The sequence below is a fragment of the Tachyglossus aculeatus genome, chromosome 3, assembly GCF_015852505.1.
Source record: "Tachyglossus aculeatus isolate mTacAcu1 chromosome 3, mTacAcu1.pri, whole genome shotgun sequence".
NCBI lineage: Eukaryota > Metazoa > Chordata > Mammalia > Monotremata > Tachyglossidae > Tachyglossus > Tachyglossus aculeatus.
Window position 1 is genome coordinate 26,352,757 of NC_052068.1, and position 20,938 is coordinate 26,373,694.

General features: G+C 55.5%; 1 protein-coding gene across 3 annotated transcripts in view; it reads left to right on the top strand.

Annotated features, from left to right (window-relative positions):
* The window catches only part of SEC24C (SEC24 homolog C, COPII coat complex component), a 52,218-nt gene extending 36,800 nt beyond the window's left edge, over nt 1-15,418 (top strand). For 2 of the 3 annotated variants that reach the window (XM_038743807.1, XM_038743806.1), the window contains exons 7-24: nt 360-428; nt 2,762-2,873; nt 3,167-3,294; nt 4,905-5,043; nt 6,139-6,254; nt 6,607-6,731; nt 6,999-7,190; nt 7,738-7,831; nt 8,100-8,216; nt 8,387-8,557; nt 8,946-9,042; nt 9,145-9,290; nt 9,458-9,596; nt 12,236-12,354; nt 12,740-12,919; nt 13,155-13,346; nt 13,978-14,067; nt 14,226-15,418. In XM_038743807.1, coding sequence (XP_038599735.1) covers nt 360-428; nt 2,762-2,873; nt 3,167-3,294; nt 4,905-5,043; nt 6,139-6,254; nt 6,607-6,731; nt 6,999-7,190; nt 7,738-7,831; nt 8,100-8,216; nt 8,387-8,557; nt 8,946-9,042; nt 9,145-9,290; nt 9,458-9,596; nt 12,236-12,354; nt 12,740-12,919; nt 13,155-13,346; nt 13,978-14,067; nt 14,226-14,366 — 2,367 coding nt within the window. In that variant the 3' untranslated portion in view covers nt 14,367-15,418. The remainder of the gene's footprint in view (nt 1-359; nt 429-2,761; nt 2,874-3,166; nt 3,295-4,904; nt 5,044-6,138; nt 6,255-6,606; nt 6,732-6,998; nt 7,191-7,737; nt 7,832-8,099; nt 8,217-8,386; nt 8,558-8,945; nt 9,043-9,144; nt 9,291-9,457; nt 9,597-12,235; nt 12,355-12,739; nt 12,920-13,154; nt 13,347-13,977; nt 14,068-14,225) is intronic. The other variant, XM_038743809.1, reaches the window with a different exon arrangement.
* Nucleotides 15,419-20,938: the final 5,520 nt, after the last annotated feature.

Below are 20,938 nucleotides of genomic sequence, written 5' to 3' on the forward strand. Positions count from 1 at the left end.
GCTTACTACAGTATTTGGCACATAGTAAGTGCTTGCCAGATACCACCGTTATCAGTAGGCAACTTCCCCTCCTTCATCTTTGACCCTTCCATACCTTCAGACGGAACCCGGGAAACCATGGCGCGGGGGAGGGTAGCAGCCACGGCGTATTCAGGACTTCGGAGCCGTGGGCATCCACGAGGCTTGAACTTGATGCGTTTGCTCTAGATGTGTGTGTTCTAACTCAGTCTGTGCAGTTCGGACAAGAGAGGAGTAACATCTGCGGCTTGTTTTACTGTTCTCTCTCTTTCTCTCTGTGTCTCTCTTTTGTTTCTCTCCCTGTGGCACAATACTGCCTTTTATTTTAAAACTTTAAAAAGCAACTCAATGAGCTGCCACCTCAGCAGAAAACCAGGCACAGAATAGATCCTGATGCAATTCCTAGCCCAGTAAGTGCGGGGGTGGGGAGGGCGAAGGGGATGAATCTGCGTGTGTGTGTGTGTGCGTGCACGTCTGTCATCCCGTGTTGGTTCTCCCCTGCATGCCTGTGACTTAAGTTCCACTTCATCATCCCTTGTCTCCCTGCTTCTCCCCGACCACCAACTGCAGTAGCAAGAGTGATGCCCACGTCTTGGGGCGCTGAGAACTAAAGCACATCCCACCCTGTGACGTGAGGCCTAGCGGAAAGCGAGAGACCCCCTGGCCCGGCATCCGTAGGAGAGGCCTCTTCTGGCTTCCCCTTCCCCTGCTTTTCCCTCCCTGGGCCGAGCCAGCTGTGGAGGAAGCTTGACCCCAATAAATGAAGTTCTCTTCGGTGTTCACAGTTGGCAGCAGGTGTGTGGACGGGCACCCAAGGTGTCTGCATTCAGAAGGTGCAACTTGGCCAGACAAATGCATTCAGCCTTTCCAGCCCTCCTCGAGGCTCCAGCAGTGTTACGCATGTCCGGAGCTACAGATCCCTGAGGCCAGGACAAACGCTATAGGGTCTTTTTTCTATTTGGACACAAATTCTCGTACGCTCACAGCCCAAGCTCCTCAAGGACAGGGATCGTGTCCACTCACTCTACCGTACTCCCCCAAGCACTGGGTACAGTGCCCTGCACACAGTAAGCCCTCAACGATGGACTGATGTACAGTGTCCTGTCCTGGTTGAGTCGGTCTCAGGTACTCTCCCCCGGCCCTTGACTGAGGGTGATGCGGTGGGGACCGACGTAGGGGTAGGAAGTGCAGCTGCCATTCCAACCCTCTGATATTCCAAGAGACTGGGATTTTCCTTCCGTTTTTTGCAAAGAAGCCCAACTTTCTCTTCCCAGGGGACAATTCGGAGTTCACTGCCATGTCGTCCCCGCTCATCCTGGCCTCAAAACGTACTGGGCGAATGGGTCCTTGACCTGGAGTGCCACTTTGGTCCTCAAGGCAGAAAGCCATCTCTCATTCCACCAGTCACTGATCCTCAAAAAGATACGGGGGAGATGAGTAGGGAACGACCGCCGCCCCGTTCGCCTGCTGGGCTGCTGACGTTTTCCCCGTGGCCTCGGATTCCTACCTGGAGAGGAATTTCTGCATCCTCACCCTCCTGGGAGCTGTGTGGTCTTGGAGGCAGGGACGGAGGGAGGCCTGAATTGTGGTCGACTTAGGGAGGGGATGATAAGGGTGCAGCTTCTCCCCATAGTCACAGCACAGGCCGGTATCTGCTCTTTCCCTATCCCGCGCCCCAGTGTCATTTTAGTCCACTCCCTACCCTCTCCTCCCACACCTTGTCACCTCCCCCATGTTTGTGTAGAGTTGCCCGCAGGTAGACTCAGCTCAGGTCTCCTTGTCAGCCACCCTGTTACTTGATTCTGTTTGAGAGTGCACCTGGGAAGGGGAGAGGAGCTTCAGAGGGAAGAGATTGTGGGGAGGGAAGCACACCGGGCATGCTGGCTGATTAGAGGGTTGGTGGGGCTGCCTTAGAATCCACAGCACCCGGGAGGGCCTTGGGGTGGGCTGGGGGTTCACGGCCCACCTGGCCAAGCTCTGTTCCCCTCTCCACCATCTAAGTGCCATCTCCTGAGCCAGGTGTCTCAGCCCTTGCACTGATTAGGCAGGAGAGTCTGCCACCTCCGGGGCCTGGGCACGAGCCCCTACGGGTTGGGGGCGGGAGGTCGACCCGAGGCAGCCCACGCTGGGAAATGCGAAACGACGGTGACCCGTGGGGGACTCCAGATCGGCTCGGGGTCCTGATGAGGGGAGCTCACCCTGAGCTCAGTTCATTCATTCATTCATTGTCGTATTTACTGAGCGCTTACTGTGTGCAGAGCACTGTACCAAGTGCTTGGGAAGTACAAGTTGGCGACATATGGAGACGGTCCCGACCCAACAAGGGGCTCACAGTCTAGAAGGGGGAGACAGACAACAAAACATGTGGACAGGTGTCAAGTCGTCAGAATAAATAGAATTAAAGCTAAATGCACATCATTAAAATAAATAGAATAGTAAATATGTACAAGTAAAACAGAGTAATAAATCTGTATAAACATATATACAGGTGCTGTGGGGAGGGGAAGGAGGTAGGGCGGGGGTGGGGGGCGGGGATGGGGAGGAGGAGAAGGCTCTCATCTGTCCCATCTGGTTGTGCTGCCATTCTACCCTTCCCGTCCTCAGCCTCCCTGGGCAGAGGCTCGTTACTCTGCCTCACCCCTTTCCCTCACCCCCTCCTTTTTTCTCCTCCTTTACGTCTGCTCACACCTACTCCCTACCTCCAGCCCCTTCTCACCTGGCTCGCTCTCCCTCTCTCCTCCAGATTCAGGTCATCGAAGATGACAGAAACAACAGGGGGTCGGAGCCGTTCGTCACGGGAGCACGAGGCCAAGTCCCACCCCTCGTCACCACCAACTTCCTGGTCAAAGATCAAGGTGAATGGAGTTCTGCCACCGGGCCCTTAGGGGCCGAAATGGATCCTCTCCATGTTCCCCAGATTTCCGAGGAAGGCCAGTGGGTTGAAGGGCCATTCCCAACCAGCCCGGCACCCGACCCGTTGAGCTGACGTATGCCTCCGAAGCATTGATTGTTAGTCCCCTGAGCGTTACCTCGGCCCTGAGTTGCCCTCTTCTCCGAAGCCGCGTTTGGATGGTTAACCATCTGACTTAACTGTAGCATCTTTCTCCCCTCCCCTGTTGTTCCTCGTCCTCCTCCCTTCCCAACTCAGGAAACGCAAGTCCTCGCTACATCCGGTGCACGTCCTACAACATCCCCTGCACTTCCGACATGGCCAAGCAGTCCCAGGTGCCCCTGGCCGCTGTCATCAAACCCCTAGCCACACTGCCTGCCGAAGAGGTAAGCCCAGGAGTCCTGGGCGCGGAGAGCGGGGCTGGTAGCCCGGTGGCGTGGGGCTTTTAGGATTGACCGTTAGTGGGTTCGGTGGTGGCCGTGATCACGACCAGCGTCCGTGGTTGAAGATCCTCATGGGGACGAGCAGGGGCGTTCAGTCCATTGGATCTATTGAGCGCCCATTGGCCCTGTCAGTCTGAGAAGCTGCCCCAATTTCTGCAAGAAGCCCCAAATGGAAGGAAACAGAACGAGATGAACAGCCATTATTATTATTAATAATAATAATATTTGTTGAATGCTATGTGCCAAGCCCTGTTCTAAGCATTGGAGTAGATCCAGGGTGATCAGGTTGTCCCACGTGGGGCTCACAGTTGTAATCCCCATTTTACAGATGGGGCACTGAGGCAAAACTGAGGCACAGAGAAGTTAAGTGACTTGCCCACTTAACCATTCATTCCGTCCCCTCAACTTTCCCTCAGAGCTGGCGCAGGGCCCCAAAGGGGCCTGCTCAGTTCCACAGTAGCCCTTCCAGGGGGCCCGGTCAGTCGGAAGGGACAGGTCAGCTCTAAGCACCAAGCCTGGATGGCCCCAGGAAGACCATATTGGACCATAACCCTGTCTTAGGGTCAGTCTTATTGCAGGACTCAGCTGGCCTGGAACTGAACCCACTTGCTGGATTGAGAGGCAGGAAAGTAGCCCTTCTTCTTGCTCCATTGTGGGGTCTCTGCACGGTGGCTAGGCCACTCGCCGTCCAACCCCCCAGCCGTTCACAGCTGCTCTTTCCTTCCTGTGCTGCTTCAGCTGGGCGCCGAAATCACAGAAAGACTCTTGCTTCAAGTAGCCATGGGGAACAAGAAACAGGGAGGAAGTCAAGTCCCAGGCCCCCTCTCTGCCCTGTCTTTCATTCAGTCGTATTTATTGAGCGCTTACTGTGTGCAGAGCGCTGCAGTAAGCGCTTGGGAAGTACAAGTTGGCAACGTATAGAGACGGTCCGTACCCCACGGCGGGCTCACAGTCTAGCAGGGGGCTTCTTTCCCGTGGGGGCGTCTCGGAAGTGAATTCTGGGAAGGCACTCTGAACTCTATTTTATTTTGTTAGTATGTTTGGTTTTGTTCTCTGTCTCCCCCTTTTAGACTGTGAGCCCACTGTTGGGTAGGGACTGTCTCTATATGTTGCCAATTTGTACTTCCCAAGCGCTTAGTGCAGTGCTCTGCACATAGTAAGCGCTCAATAAATACGATTGATGATGATGATGATGATGATGAACTCCGCTTCACATAGTCACCTGACTCTTGGGCCTGCATCTAAGTTCTGCATCCTCTTTACTAAAAGTGCAAGCCTGTCAGACAGACAGGCAGACAGACAGAAGTTAGCAGCCTGGAGCTGTAGGCTGAGCCCCTCACCTGTTCCCACACGTCAGCCGCGGGAGCTTTGGGTGGCTGGGGATGGAGGGTCACAGGGTGAAACCTAACCTGGAATTCGGTGAATCCCAGCCCCGCTCCCAAGGCGGCTCCAGCCGGTCCCGCCTGGCGATCCCCCCCCCCCCAGGGATCGGCTTTCGCCGTGGGCTCCGGAGGGGTTCTCGTTTGCGAGGGGCGGTTGTCTTCTCTCCCCAGGCTCCTCCTTATGTGGTGGACCACGGGGAATCGGGTCCTGTGCGCTGTAATCGCTGCAAGGCCTACATGTGCCCCTTCATGCAGTTCATCGAGGGCGGGCGCCGCTTCCAGTGCTGCTTCTGCAGCTGCGTCAGCGAGGGTCAGTGCGGCGGCGGCGGGAAGGGAGGGCGAGGGGATGGGGAGGGACTCTCTCTCTCCTCCATCGTTCCCACAGCTGCTGCAGCAGTTGGCTTGGCGAGGCTCGCGGTGTGGTTGGATGGGAGTGTTTAGTACAGTGCTCTGCTGCACACAATCAATCAATCAATCAATCGTATTTATTGAGCGCTTACTGTGTGCAGAGCACTGTACTAAGCGCTTGGGAAGTACAAATTGGCAACATATAGAGACAGTCCCTACCCAACAGTGGGCTCACAGTCTAAAAAGTAAGCGCTCGATAAATACAATTGAATGAGAAAGGGAAGCGGAGGCAGCCTGGTCTGCTTTGGGTGAGGGTAATAATAATCAGTCAATCGTATTTATTGAGCACTTACTGTGTGCAGAGCACTGTACTAAGCGCTTAATACTTAATGATGGCATTTGTTAAGCGCTTACTATGTGCAGAGCACTGTTCTAAGCGCTGGGGGGGGGGGGAGATGCAAGCTGATCAAGTTGTCCCACGTGGGGCTCACAGTCTTAATCCCCATTTTACAGATGAGGGAACTGAGGCTCAGAGAAGTTAAGTGACTTGCCCAAGGTCACACAGCAGACGTGTGGCGGAGCCGGGATTCGAACCCATGACCCCTGACTCCAAAGCCCGGGCTCTTTCCACTGAGCCATGCTGCTTGGGAAGTACAAGTTGGCAACATATAGAGACAGTCCCTACGTGGTGTTTTTTAAGCGCTTCATATATGCCAGGCACTGTACTAAGCCCTGAAGTAGTACAAGGTAATCAGATCCTGCTTGGGATTCAAATTCTAAGTAGGAGGGAGAACAGGTATAAAATCCCCATTTTGCAGATGAGGGAACTGAGGCACAGAGATGTTGGGTGGCTCGCCCAAGGTCACGCAGCAGGTAAGGGGCAGAGACGGGATGAGAACATAGGTCCTGTGACTTCCCAGGTCCGGGGTCTTTTCACTAGGCCATGCTTTTTCCTAAAAAGTAAGAACTTAGAACAGCATGTGACAGGACACAGGCTGTCGCTTGACCAGTCTCGCAAGGCCAGCGAGTAACCTGCTGTCCCCCGTCTCCATCCCAGTGCCTCCCCAGTACTTTCAGCATCTGGATCACACCGGCAAGCGCGTGGACTACTATGACCGACCTGAGCTCTCCCTGGGCTCCTACGAGTTCCTGGCAACAGTGGATTACTGCAAGGTGAGGTCATGGGTCACGACTTAGGGGTGGGGCGGAAAAGGGGGGGTTGTTGAGGGGTCGGAGCGGAGGGAGGGGCAGAGCGAACGCTGCAGTGAACCCAGCCCCCAGCCCCCTTCCTTTACGCCATACAGTTTCTTTCTTCCTGTGCTTGGGTTGTGAGGGGAGGGTACGTGTCTGTCTGCCTGCCTGTCTGTCACTGATCGTAGTCATCCTCATCCAGAAGCCCCTAACATGGCATTGCTTTGGACACTACATAGAGTGAATTAACACAAAGACCTTAGTGCTCAAGAGCTCTCAATCTAGGCCTATAAGACCCTCCTCGTCTCCCTGAATTTCTCTTTTCTCTTTCCAGAACAACAAGTTCCCCAGTCCCCCTGCATTCATCTTTATGATTGATGTCTCCTATAATGCCATCAAGAGCGGCTTGGTCAGGCTTATCTGTGAAGAGCTCAAACTGCTACTTGATTTCCTGCCCAGGTGAGCAGCAAGCCAGCTCCCAGACCCTCCTCCTAGTAGCCCACCCCTACCCTCCCTCCCCTGCTCCCCCCGACCCAACACATAGCTTCGTCCTTCTCTTCCCCGGGCTCCTTCCCCTGGAATAATGGGCCGTGCAGGCCTCCCGATCTTGGGGTGGCAGAGTTTGACGTGCCCTTCGCTGTGGGGACTGCAGAGATCGCAGGGCATCGGCGGGTGGGAGGGTGCGGAGTCCCCGGCCACAGGGTGACGGGTCGGTGGGTGTTTCAGGGAAGGCGGGGTGGAGGAGTCGGCCGTCCGCGTGGGGTTTGTCACCTACAACAAGGTCCTGCACTTCTACAATGTGAAGAGTTCACTGGCCCAGCCACAGATGATGGTGGTGTCCGACGTGGCCGACATGTTCGTGCCGCTGCTAGACGGCTTCCTCGTCAACGTCAACGAGTCTAGGGCCGTCATCAACAGGTAAGTGGGGGGCGGCGCTGGAGCCGCTGCCCAGAGAATCTGAAACTGGATTAAGGGGTAAAGTGCTGGGGCAGAAGCCACGTGGCTTTGGGATAACCAAACACGGAATGGGGCCAAGACGACAGGACCCAGAAGGAAGGGGCTTTGGAATCGGGTAGGGATGGTAGCTTGGGCCCTGGGCTCGGCTGCGCTGGCCCCTGTGTCGGATTGAGTGGAGGCCGGGATATCTGCTCGGGGAGAGGGGGGATGGGAATGTTGGACAAAGGGGAACAAGTGGCTGGGCCTGGAGTGAATGGAGAAGAAACTGAGAGATCGGGCAGCGGGAGGGCATGGGGTTGCCATGGTGAGCGCCAAACTGGATCTGAGTAAACCCGTGGGCCTGGCTGAGGAGCCCGAGGGTGGGTTGACTTGGGCCGGGGGTGTCAGTCAGCCGCCGTTGAGGCGCCTCTTGTAGGAATACTACCATGGCACGGACGCAGACCGTCGTTCTGGCAACAGGTGGTACCAGCTGGATGTGTTTGCGATCCCTTGCCTTGTGAATTTTCAGTTTGTTGGACCAGATACCAGAGATGTTTGCGGACACAAGGGAAACGGAGACAGTGTTTGCTCCAGTGATCCAGGCTGGAATGGAAGCCCTGAAGGTGGGTTCTGACTCCGGGGGAGCTTAGGGGAGAGACCGGGACTGAGAGGAGACTAAGTACCTTGGCCCAGATCCTCTGAGCCTTGGGGATTTGAATGTCATGTAAACCACCTTCCACCTAGGCAGCCTGACAGTAAAGTGGGTAACTGAACTCGAAGGGCCTCGGAGCTGGTTTCTGAGCTTACGACTGGGGAGATGGAGAGCACGGGGAGCTGAAGGGGCTGGAGGAGTTCGTTCCCCGACAGTGTGTTGTCCCCTTGCTTCCCTAGGCCGCTGAGTGTGCCGGGAAGCTGTTCCTTTTCCACACGTCTCTGCCCATCGCCGAGGCCCCAGGGAAGCTCAAGAACAGGGATGACAGGAAACTGATCAACACTGACAAAGAAAAGGTGCCCTTTGGGGAACAGAGTGGGTTGGGCCAGCCGGAGGCCAAGGACCCGGCTGGGAGTGGGAAGTCATGAGGGCCTGAGGTGGTTTTTGTGGAGTCGACAAAGGGGCACTCTGAGCTTCCCGCCTCTAATCTCCACCCTCCGTTCCCCTCCACTTTCCCCGCTCCCAGACTCTGTTTCAACCTCAGACCCACATGTACCAGGGACTGGCCAAGGAGTGTGTGGCCCAGGGATGCTGTGTGGACCTCTTCCTCTTTCCCAACCAGTATGTGGATGTGGCTACTCTGGGCGTGGTCCCCTACCACACGGGTGGCTCCGTCTACAAATATGCTTGCTTCCAGGTACGGGAGCTTGCACGCTCGGCTGTGCTGCCTGTTGGCCAGAGGGGAGAAAGGTGGATGGGGGGCCGGGGGGGGGACGGTTGTAGCCGAGTAGGAGCCCGAGCGTAGAAAGTAGAGGCGTGTTGGGTGGGAGGGTGGAGGGCGGTTCCAAGCGGGCGCCCACAGCCTAGAGGAAGGGCAGGGCTATCTGGGGATGGGTGGGAAAGCGTCTCTATATGTTGCCAATTTGTACTTCCCAAGCGCTTAGTACAGTGCTCTGCACATAGTAAGCGCTCAATAAATACGATTGATGATGATGATGATGACACCGGGGGAGACCGTTGGCGTTCGAGGAGGCTGCAGTCGGAGTTGGGGACGGGGGTGCCCTGACCCTCCGTCCGGTCTTTAGGTTGAGAACGACCAGGAGAGGTTCCTGAGCGACCTTCGTAGGGATGTGCAGAAGGACGTTGGCTTTGATGCTGTCATGAGGGTCCGGACTAGCACCGGTCAGTCGGGCTCCGGGGGAAGGGGAGTTGAAGGACGGGGCGGTGCAGGCCCCCCCCCCCCCGTCCCCGGCCGCCACCTTATCGGCGCGTCTGTGGCCCCAGGGATCCGGGCGACGGATTTCTTCGGGGCGTTCTGCATGAGCAACACGACGGACGTCGAGCTGGCCGGGCTGGATGGCGATAAGACGATCACTGTGGAGTTCAAGCACGATGACAAGCTGAGCGAGGACAGCGGGGCGCTCATCCAGGTGGGAAGCTAAGGACGGTCCTCCCAGTGGGCCGTCGGGGTGGACGCGAGGGCTGTGGAGGCCTGGGGGCCCCGGGTTCAAAAGGAAGGATCGGGCTGAAGCGGTGACGTGGGACAGGCGGCGGAGTGCCACCCCGTGACGGCTGCCCTGGCCCTCTCTCCCTCCAGTGTGCTCTTCTGTACACCAGTTGCGGGGGCCAGCGACGCCTTCGCATCCACAACCTGTCTCTCAACTGCTGCACCCAGTTGGCTGACCTCTATCGCAACTGCGAGACTGACACACTCATCAACTATCTGGCCAAGCTCGGTGAGTGGGGACGAGGAAGCCGACGGAAGCCCGGGCGGGGCCGGCCGACCCTGATCTCTGCTGGGAGATCCAACAGCCACGTGCCCACGGGGAGACGGGGCCAGTGTCTGCCGTGTGACCTTGGGCAAGTCACTTCACTTCTCTGGGCCTCAGTTTCCTCATCTGTAATACGGGGATTCAGTGCCCGTTCACCCTCCGAATTAGACTCGGGAGCCCCCAGTGGGACAGGGACTGTGACCTACGTGATTAACTAGTATCTGCCCCAGTGCGTAGAATAGCGCATGACACCCAAGGAGCGCTTAACAAATTCAATAATAATCACGATTAACCATATGGAGGGCTTACTGTGGGCAGAGCACTGTACTAGACCCTTGAGTCGCATACAGAAGCGCGAGACACGATTCCTTGTCCTTGTGGAACTCACAGACTAGAGGAGGCAAGAGGTCATAAATTGGTAAAACAAAAGCGTTGGGGATGACAACGATAGAACCAAAGCCAATTCATTCATTCACTCATTCAATCCTATTTATTGAGTGCTTCCTGAGTGCAGAGCAGTGTACTGAGCGCTTGGGAAGTACAAATCGGGAACACATAGAGACGGTCCCTACCCAACAACTGGCTCACAGTCTAGAAGGGGGAGACAGACAACAAAACAAGTAGATAGGTGTCAGTGCCATCAGAATAAATAGAATTATAGCTATCGACACATCATTAATAGAATAGAGTAAATATGTACAAGTACAATAGAGTAATAAATATGTACAAATATATACAAGTGCTGTGGGGAGGGAAAGGGGAGAGGGCAGAGGGAGGGAGGGGGACGACGGGGAGGAGAAGGAGGAGAAGAAAAAGGTGGCGGGGGCTCTGTCTGGGAAGGCTAGTCCTCCCTTGGGAGGAGAGCGCCCCTTATCAATCAATCATATTTATTGAGTGCTTACTGTGTGCAGAGCACTGTACTAAGTGCTTGGGAAGTACAAGTTGGCAACATATAGAGACAGTCCCTACCCAACAGTGGGCTCACAGTCTAGAAGAGGGAGACAGAGAACAAAACCAAACATATTAACAAAATAAAATAAATAGAATAGATATGTACAAGTAAAATAAATAAATAAATACAGTAATAAATATGTACAAACATATATACATATATACAGGTGCTGTGGTCCTCCCTTGGGAGGAGAGCGCCCCTTATCAATCAATCAATCGTATTTATTTAGCGCTTACTGTGTGCAGAGCACTGTACTAAGTGCTTGGGAAGTACAAGTTGGCAACATATAGAGACAGTCCCTACCCAACAGTGGGTTCACAGTCTAGAAGAGGGAGACAGAGAACAAAACCAAACATATTAACAAAATAAAATAAATAGAATAGATATGTACAAGTTAAATAGAGTAATAAATATGTACAAACATATATACATATATACAGGTGCTGTGGGGAAGGGAAGGAGGTAAGCCGGGGGGTATGGAGAGGGGAACGAGGGGGAGAGGAAGGAGGGGGCTCAGTGTGGGAAGGCCTCCTGGAGGAGGTGAGCTCTCAGTAGGGCCTTGAAGGGAGGAAGAGAGCTAGCTTGGCGGATGTGCGGAGGGAGGGCATTCCAGGCCCGGGGGAGGACGTGGGCCCGGGGGTCGACGGCGGGACAGGTGAGAACGAGGCCTAACGGTGAGGAGATTAGCGGCGGAGGAGCGGAGGGTGCGGGCTGGGCTGGAGAAAGAGAGAAGGGAGGGGAGGTAGGAGGGGGCAAGGGGATGGACAGCCTGGAAGCCCAGGGGGAGGAGTTTCTGCCTGGTGCGCAGATTGATTGGTAGCCACTGGAGATTTTTGAGGAGGGGAGTAACATGCCCAGAGCGTTTCTGGACAAAGACAATCGGGGCAGCGGCGTGAAGTATGCGTTGAAGTGGGGAGAGACACGAGGATGGGAGATCAGAGAGGAGGCTGATGCAATAGTCCAGACTGGATAGGATGAGAGCTTTAGAGAAACTCCTTACCCTGGGCTTCAAGGCTGTCCATCCCCTTGCCCCCTCCTACCTCCCCTCCCTTCTGTCCTTCTCCAGCCCAGCCCGCACCCTCCGCTCCTCTGCCACTAATCTCCTCACCGTTAGGCCTCGTTCTCGCCTGTCCCGCCATCGACCCCCGGCCCACATCATCCCCCGGGCCTGGAATGGCCTCCCTCTGCCCATCTGCCAAGCTAGCCCTCTTCCTCCCTTCAAGGCCCTACTGAGAGCTCACCTCCTCCAGGAGGCCTTCCCAGACTGAGCCCCTTCCTTCCTCTCCCCCTCGTCCCCATCTCCATCCCCCCATCTTACCTCCTTCCCTTCCCTACAGCACCTGTATATATGTATAGATGTTTGTACATATTTATTACTCTATTTATTGATTTATTTTACTTGTACATATCTATTCTATTTATTTTATTTTGTTAGTATGTTTGGTTTTGTTCTCTGTCTCCCCCTTTTTGACTGTGAGCCCACTGTTGGGTAGGGACTGTCTCTATATGTTGCCAACTTGCACTTCCCAAGCGCATAGTACAGTGCTGTGCACACAGTAAGCGCTCAATAAATACGATTGATGATGATGATGATGAGAGCTTTAGATCTGGTGTAAGTGGTGAACCTGTGCTATGAATGTCTTCCCCCCAGCATACCGGGGGGTGCTTTTTAGCCCTGTGAAAACTGTGCGGGACTCCCTCATCAGTCAGTGTGCCCAGATCTTGGCCTGCTATCGCAAAAACTGCGCCAGCCCTTCCTCTGCTGGACAGGTAAGACGCGTGGGCTTGGCGGGTGGGGGGTGGTCAGAGTCCAGAGAGGGTTTCGGGACTACCCCTCCAGGGAGCTTCTCCTTTCTTCCTTTTCCCAGTGAGATGTTTCCCATCTCTTGGGCTCTGGGGGCGTGGAATGGACTAAGGGGAGATATAACAATAATAATAGTGATGGTATTTGTTAAGCGCTTACTCTGTGCCAAGCACTCTTTTGAGCACCGGTTGATACCCCAGCCGTGGCCCTACTTCAGCTTCCCACAGGGTTCTCCCTTCCCAGGGACTCATCCGCTTAATCTCCTCCCCCGGACACCTCTCTCCCTCCGGATTCTCTCTCAGAAGCTCATCCCTGTCCTTGCCCGTACCTCACCTCCGTCTTTATCTTCAGCTCATCCTCCCCGAGTGCATGAAGCTGCTCCCCGTTTACCTGAACTGCGTCCTGAAAAGTGACGTCCTGCAGCCTGGGGCTGAGCTCACCACTGACGACCGGGCCTACGTCCGGCAACTGGTCACTTCGATGGACGTGGCCGAGACCAACGTCTTCTTCTACCCTCGGCTCCTACCGCTGGTGAGACGAGTGGGAAGGCAGGTCGCTCCTCCCGGGAGCCGCGGCGGGCTCAGACCTGAGCAGATCAGAGGGTGGGCACTCAGAGCCCAGACCGGAGGGGATTGGCTGGGGACTAGGTTTTGGCATTCTTGGGTTCCCTGGCCTGAGGGGAAGGAAGGAAGGATGGATGGACGATGTGCCATTTGGTGGCCCTGGCAACCCGACTGCCCCCCTGAGCTCTCTTCCTTCCCCTCAGATGAAGATATCCTTGGAGAGCGAAGCCGAACCCCCTGCCGTCCGAGCATCCGAAGAGCGTTTGTGCAAGGGAGATGTGTATCTTCTGGAGAATGGGCTCAACCTCTTCATCTGGGTGGGGGCCAACGTGCAGCAGAGTGTGGTCCAGAGCCTCTTCAGCGTCCCCTCCTTTGGCCAGATCAGCAGCGGCCTGGTGAGGGAGGGGGCAGGAGGACGGATTTAGGGTTGGGGAGTGGGAGGGGAAGCCCCCAGGCCTGGCGCAGTGGCAAGGTTGGAGCTAAAGGGTCCCAAGGCGGGCCCAAGGGCTCATTTATCTGCCCAGCACAGGAGCAGGGGAGAGAGAAGGAGAGTGAGAAGGACAGTGAATCACCCGATTGAGCCTCCCGCTCTTTGTGAAGGGAGTGATCTGTAGGACTCCAAAGCTGGCCTCCACATTTCACCATTTGAGTGTGACTGGTATACAGTGCTCTGCGCACAGTAAGCGCTCAATAAATACGATTGATTGATTGGGAAGTGAAGGAGAGATCTGTCCCCCTGCCCAGCGCCCAAGCTGTTTTTGAGCCCTAGCCTGGTGGGGTCCATTTCAAGTAGTCTGCTGCTTGCAGTATACCGCCTCACCCTCCGGAAGGACGAGGCTTAAGGTTGCAGGAAGGGGGGATGCAGGACAATGTTGTCGTTGCCGTATGCTGTCGGGTAGTGTCCGGCCCACAGCGACGCCACGGACCATCTGTCCCATCTCGCCCCACTTCCATCTGCGATCGTTCCGATAGCGTATCCGGGGCGGTAGAAAAGGGGATTAACCCGTGGCTGGTTTTCTGTCGCAGAGCTCGCTCCCCGTCCTGGAGAACCCCTTCTCCAAGAGGGTTCGCGCCCTCATCGACGGCTTCCGAGCCCAGAGGTCCCGCCACATGAAGGTATGGAAGTCCTCGAGTCGGCGGGGGCGGTGGGGTGTACGGTCAGAGCCCGCTGACACACCTACCCGGGGGCCCGGCGGAGCGGCGGCGGGTTTGAACGGCTCCCTGGGCCTCGTCCTCCCCTCGTGGTTCCAGCCCTTTCTCCGCTGTCTCCTCAGCTCATCGTGGTTAAGCAGGAGGACAAGCTGGAGATGCTGTTCAAGCACTTGCTGGTGGAAGACAAGAGCCTGAGCGGGGGGGCCTCGTACGTGGACTTTCTCTGTCACATGCACAAGGAGATCCGGCAGCTGCTGAGCTAGAGGGGTTTGCTTGGTGCTCAACTCCGAAGCCGACTACCCAACGCCACTGGCCCTGGCTTCCTCCCCCTCTCCTCTTTTCTTCCCTCCTTTCTTCCCCCTCTCCTGCCCTCTGTCTCCCTCTCTCAAGGCAGCAGAGAAACCTGGATAATTCCCCAACACGTACCACGTCACGTAAGCAGACTCCACCGGGCAGAGTGAAGGGGAAGCGGCCCTCTTGTCCGGGCCTAGAGGTCTGACCGCTCCGCGTAGGGTTCTGCTGCCGCTGCTGCTGGCCGGAGCCGCCCCCTCCCCTCCCCAGACCCGCTCACTAACCCCCATCCTAATGAACGTAGTTTCTCTCTCAGCCGACCGTGTGACTCAGTGGCGGGGGGGACACTGCGGCTCTCGGAGCCCGGTAGTGCTGTGTCTGCAAGGGCTGGCCCGCGGGTGAGAGGGACTCAGGAGGGAGTACCAGAGTGGTGGCCGTGGGGAGGGTGGGGGCCCGGGGGCAGGCAGGAGCTGGATCAGCTGGAGATCATCAATAGATTTCTTCCTATATTAGGGACGAGAGTGCAGTGAGCACAGGAACGTAGCGTGTCCTGAGTTGCGTGGAGGATGGATAGCACCTCTCCCCAGCCCCTCCCCGAGCGGGGGCCTCGGGTCGGCAACTGTGGGGAGGGCGGCGGCGAAGGGCCACATCTGAGACAGTAAAATGGGGCACGCGTCTGTCGTTGAGGGGAGGACCCTAGAGCGGCACACCCCTCTATTCTCCGCCCCCAGTGACACGATGGCCAGTTCCTAGCACTGGATCATTTTCTTAGTGAGAGTCTGCTAATCAACTTGCAATACCTCAAGACAGCTGCCCCGCAACCCTCCCTCCACCCTCTTCTTCCCCCGCCCCCCCCCCCAAAAGAACAAATGGACCTGGCAGGGGGAAGGAGTATATCCTTTCTTGCTGGGGGAGGGAATCTATTCCAGCATTTTCAAGGCTCCGGCCAGGGGCCAGCTGGAGGCCTGGCACTGACCGTTATGACAGTTAGCAATTATCCTTTTAATCACACTCTGGGGAGAGGGGGAGGAGGGGGCCCGGGGCTTAGGCCGGTGGGGGGGGTGGGGGAGGGCCGGGTGTGGGATCCAGACCCGCCCTCGGGCAACAGTGGCAGGGGAAGGGGAGCAGTGTACGCTGGCCTGGGGTCCGGCCCGCCCCGGCCTCCCTCTCTTCCCCTACCCCCTCGTCCCCCTTCTCCCCGCCCCCGCCCCCCCCCCGAGTGCCACTGTCCAACCTGGAGCCAGCCAGGGTGGGAAGACCAGAGCGAGTGTGGACCTATCATTTCTCTTCACTGGTTTATTTTTTCAATGCATCTTTTAATTTGTAAAGAAAGAAATAAAATGAATAAATTAAGAATATTTTATGGCCTTTTAAATTCCACATTGCCTTTTCTTCTGGGGGCAGAGCCAGCAGGACACCCCTTCTTCTTGGACAAGCTGCAGAGTGTGCTCGTGGTGAAAATCTAGGTATCAGGCCGACGTCATCCACTTCAAGTCTATCCTTGCTTGCTTTAACGCTGCCTTCCCTGCCCGACAAAATTTGGAGATCTGGCTTCTCTCAAAATCCACCCCCTCCACCTGTTCATCCGATCCCAACCCTTGGCACCTTATCGAAACACCTGTCCCCTCCCCTATTCCTTTCGACTGCCATCTTCAACAGTTCACTCTCCAGTGGCTTCTTGCCCACTGCATTCAAACCTGACCCTCTCTCCCCATCCTAAAAAACCCCTCCCTTAACCCCAAGGCTCCCTCCAGTTATCGCCCCGTCTCCCTCCTGCTATTCTTCTCCGAATTCCTTGAGCGAGTTGTCTTACATCCACCGTCAATAATTATTTTTAATAAACACGATTGATATCCAAGTTGGTCTCCCCTCCTACAAAGCCTTATTCAAGGCACCTTTTCAAGAGGTCTTCCCCTACTAATTCCTCTTTTCCCACTTCCTCCTGCTTTGCCTTGACTTGCTCCCTTTATTCACCCTTCCCTAACCCTACAGCACTTATATAGATATCCGTAATTGATTTATATGAATGTCTTTCTCCCCCTCTGGACTATTAGCTCGTGGGCAGGGAATACCAACTCTGCCAAGCACTTAGCTCAGCACTGGGCACATAGCGCTCAATAAAGCGCTTAGTAGTGGATAAAGCCCCGGCTTGGGAATCAGAAGGTCATGGGCTCTAATCCCGGCTCTGCCACTTGTCTGCTGTGTGATCTTAAGCAAGTCACTTCACTTCCCGGTGCCTCAGTTCCCTCATCTGTAAAATGGGGAATAAGACTGTGAGCCCTATGCGGGACAGGAACTGGGTCCAACCCGTTTTGCTTGCATCCATCCCAGTGCTTAGTAATAATTACGGGATTTGTTAAGTGCTTACTATGTGCCAAGCACTGTTCCAAGAACTGGGGTATAAACAAGGTAATCAGGTTGTCCAACAATGGGCTCACAGTCTAGAAGGGGGAGACAGACAACAAAACAAGTAGGTGTCAATACCATCGACATAGATACATATTAATAAAAAATAGAATATGTACAAATTTACACAAGTGAAGGGGGTAGGGCAGAAGGAGGGAGGGGTGATGGGGAGGGGAGGAGGAAGAGGAAAAGGGGGGGGGGCTCAGTCTGGGAAGGCCTCCTGGAGGAAGTGAGCTCTCAATAGGGCTTTGAAGGGAGGAAGAGAGCTAGCTTGGCGGATGTGTGGAGGGAGGGCATTCCAGGCCAAGGGGAGGACGTGGGCCGGGGGTCAACGGCGGGACAGGTGAGAACGAGGTACAGTGAGGTGGTTAGCGGCAGCGGAGGGTGCGGGCTGGGCTGGAGATGGAGAGAAGGGAGGTGAGGTAGGAGGGGGTGAGGTGATGGACAGCCTTGAAGCCGAGAATGAGGAGTTTTTGCTTCATGCGAAGGCTGATAGGCAGCCGCTGGAGATTTTTGAGGAGGGGAATGACATTTCATTCATTCATTCATTCATTCAATTGTATTTATTGAGCGCTTACTGTGTGCAAATCACTGTACTAAGCGCTTGGGAAACACAAGTTGGCAACATATAGAGACGGTCCCTACCCAACAACGGGCTCACAGTCCAGAAGAGGGAGAAATAATAATGATGGCATTCGTTAAGCGCTTACTATGTGCGATGCACTGTTCTAAGCGCTGGAGAAGGACAAAACAAAACGTGGTCGGGTGTCAAGTCATCAGAATGAATATAAGTTAAGCTAGATGCACATCACTGACAAAAATAGAATAGTAAATATGTACAAGTAGAATAGAGTAATAAATCTGTACAAACATATACAGGTGCTGTGGGGAGGGGAAGGAGGTAGGGCTGGGGGAGGGAGAGAGGAAAAGGCTCAGTCTGGGAAGGCCTCCTGGAGGAGGTGAGCTCTCAGTAGGGCTTTGAAGGGAGGAAGAGAGCTAGCTTGGCGGATGTGCGGAGGGAGGGCATTCCGGGCCAGGGGGAGGACGTGGGCCGGGGGTCGATGGCGGGACAGGCGAGTACGAGGCCTAACGGTGAGAACGTTAGCACCAGAAGAGCGGACTGTGCGGGCTGGGATGTAGAAGGAGAGAAGGGAGGTGAGGTAGGAGGGGGCGAGGGGATGGATGGACAGCCTTGAAGCCCAGGGTGAGGAGTTTCTGCCTGATGCGCAGATTGATTGGTAGCCACTGGAGATTTTTGAGGAGGGGAGTAACATGCCCAGAGCATTTCTGCACAGAGATGATCTGGGTAGCAGCGTGAAGTATAGACTGAAGTGGGGAGAGACAGGAGGATGGGAGATCAGAGAGGAGGCTGATGCAGTAATCCAGTCGGGTTAGGATGAGAGATTGAACCAGCAAAGTAGCGGTTTGGATGGAGAGGAAAGGGTGGATCTTGGTGATGTTGTGGAGATGAGACTGGCAGGTTTTGGTGACAGATTGGACGTGAGGAGTGAACGAGAGAGCGAAGTCAAAGATGACACCAAGTCTGCGGGCTTGTGAGACGGGAAGGATGGTAGTGCCATCTACAGTGACAGGAAAATCAGGGAGAGGGGAGGGTTTGGAAGGGAAGAAAAGGAGTTCAGTCTTGGACATATTGCGTTTTAGATGGCGGGCAGATATCCAGATGGAGATGTCCTGAAGGCAGGAGGAGATGCGAGCCTGGAGGGAGGGGGAGAGAGCAGGGGCAGAGATGTAGATCTGGGTGTCATCAGCGTAGAGATGATAGTTGAAGCCGTGGGAGCGAATGAGGTCACCAAGGGAGTGAGTGTAGATAGAGAACAGAAGGGGACCAAGAACTGACCCCTGAGGAACCCCTACAGTAAGGGGGTGGGAGGAGGAGCCCACAAAGGAGGAGGAGCCTGCAAAGGAGACTGAGAATGAACAGCCGGAGAGATAAGAGAACCAGGAGAGGACGGAGTCTGTGAAGCCAAGGTTGGATAGCGTGTTGAGGAGAAGGGGGTGGTCCACAGCGTTGAAAGCAGCTGAGAGGTCAAGGAGGATAGAGTAGGAGCCATTGGATTTGGCAAGCAGGAGGTCATTGGTGACCTTTGAGAGGGCAGTTTCGGTGGAGTGTAGGGGATGGAAGCCAGTTTGGAGGAGGTTGAGGAGAGACTTGGCCTTGAGGAATTCGAGGCAGCGCGTGTACACAACTCGTTCAAGGAGTTTGGAAAGGAAGGGTAAGAGGGAGATAGGGCGATAACTAGAAGGGGAGGTGGGGTCAGGAGCATTTCTGTCTTCTGGCTTCCAAGCCCAGGCTCTTTCCACTAAACCATGCTGCTTCTCAGACGCTCTAGTACAGTGGCCTGGCACTTAACAAATGTGAATTTAACACTCAACACAGCACTGAACAAATACCATAATAGAAGCAGCGTGGCTCAGTGGAAAGAGCCCGGGCTTTGGAGTCAGAGGTCATGGGTTCAAATCCCGGCTCCGCCACTTGTCAGCCGCGTGACTTTGGGCAAGTCACTTCACTTCTCTGGGCCTCAGTTACCTTATCTGTAAAATGGGGATGAAGACTGTGAGCCCCTCCGTGGGACAACCTGATCACCTGGTAACCTCCCCAGTGCTTAGAACAGTGCTTTGTGCATAGTAAGTGCTTAATAAATGCCATTATTATTATTATTATTATTATTATTATTATTATTATTATTATTATTATTCTCTGGGCCTCAGCTCCCTCAACAGTAAAATGAGGATGAAGACTGTCAGCCCCCGCGTTGGGACAACCTGATCACCTTGTAAGCTCCCCAGCGCTTAGAACAGTGCTTTGTGCATAGTAAGTGCTTAATAAATGCCATCATTATTATTATTATTATTCTCTGGGCCTCAGCTCCCTCATCTGTAAAATTCATTCATTCAATCGTATTTATTGAGCACTTACTGTGTGCAGAGCACTGTACTAAGCACTTGGGAAGTACATTGAGGATTAAGACTGTGAGCCCCCCCTCCGTGGGGTAACCTGATCGCCTTGTAACCTCCCCAGTGCTTAGAACAGTGCTTTGTGCATAGTAAGCGCTTAATAAATGCTATTATTATTATTATTATTATTATTATTATTATCCTCTGGGCCTCAGTTCCCTCATCCGTAAAATGAGGATTAAGACTGTGAGCTCCCCCCGTGGGACAACCTGATCACCTTGTAACCTCTCCAGCGCTTAGAACAGTGCTTTGCACATAGTAAGCGCTTAATAATTACCATCATCATTATTATTATTCATAGTAATTAAAGACGAGCGAGGAATGGAGCCAGCTAGGCAGGAGGATCTCGGCGCCAAGCAGGCCTTGGGCCGCAAGGGGGCGCGCTCGCACGAGCAGCGAAGGAGCGTGCCTTCCGCTAGGGGGCGCACTAGCACGAGCCGGTAGGGGACGTGCCTTCCGCTAGGGGGCGCACTCGCACGAGCCGCGAGGGGGCGTGCCTTCCGCTAGGGGGCGCGCTTGCACGAAGAGCTAGGGGGCGTGCCTTCCGCTAGGGGGCGCGCTTGCACGAGCAGCGAGGGGACGTGCGCTCCGCTAGGGGGCGTGCCGTCCGCTAGGGGGCGTCCTTGCACGAGCAGCGGGGGGACGTGCCCTCCGCTAGGGGGCGCGCTTGCACGAACCGCGAGGGGGCGTGCCTTCCACGAGGGGGCGCGCTTGCACGCGCAGCTAGGGGGCGCGCTAGCACGAGCCGCGAGGGGGCGTGCCTTCCGCTAGGGGGCGCGCTTGTACGAGCCGCTAGGGGGCGCGCCGTTCGCTAGGGGGCGCGCTTGCACGAGCAGCGAGGGGGCGTGCCCTCCGCTAAGGGGCGGTGCGCTTGCACGAGCCGCGAGAGGGCGTGCCCTCCGCTAGGGGGCGCGCCCTCCGCTAGGGGGCGCGCTTAAACGAGCCGCGGGGGGGGGCGCACCCTCTGCTAGAGGGGGTGCGCTTGCATGAGCAGCTGGGGGCGTGCGCTCCGCTAGGGGGCGTGCCTTCCGCTAGGGGTCGCGCTTGCACGAGCAGCTAGGGAGCGTGCCTTCCGCTAGGAGGCGCGCTTGCACGAGCAGCTAAGGGGCGCACCTTCCGCGAGGGGGGGCTGCGCTTGCACGAGCCGCAAGAGGGCATGCCC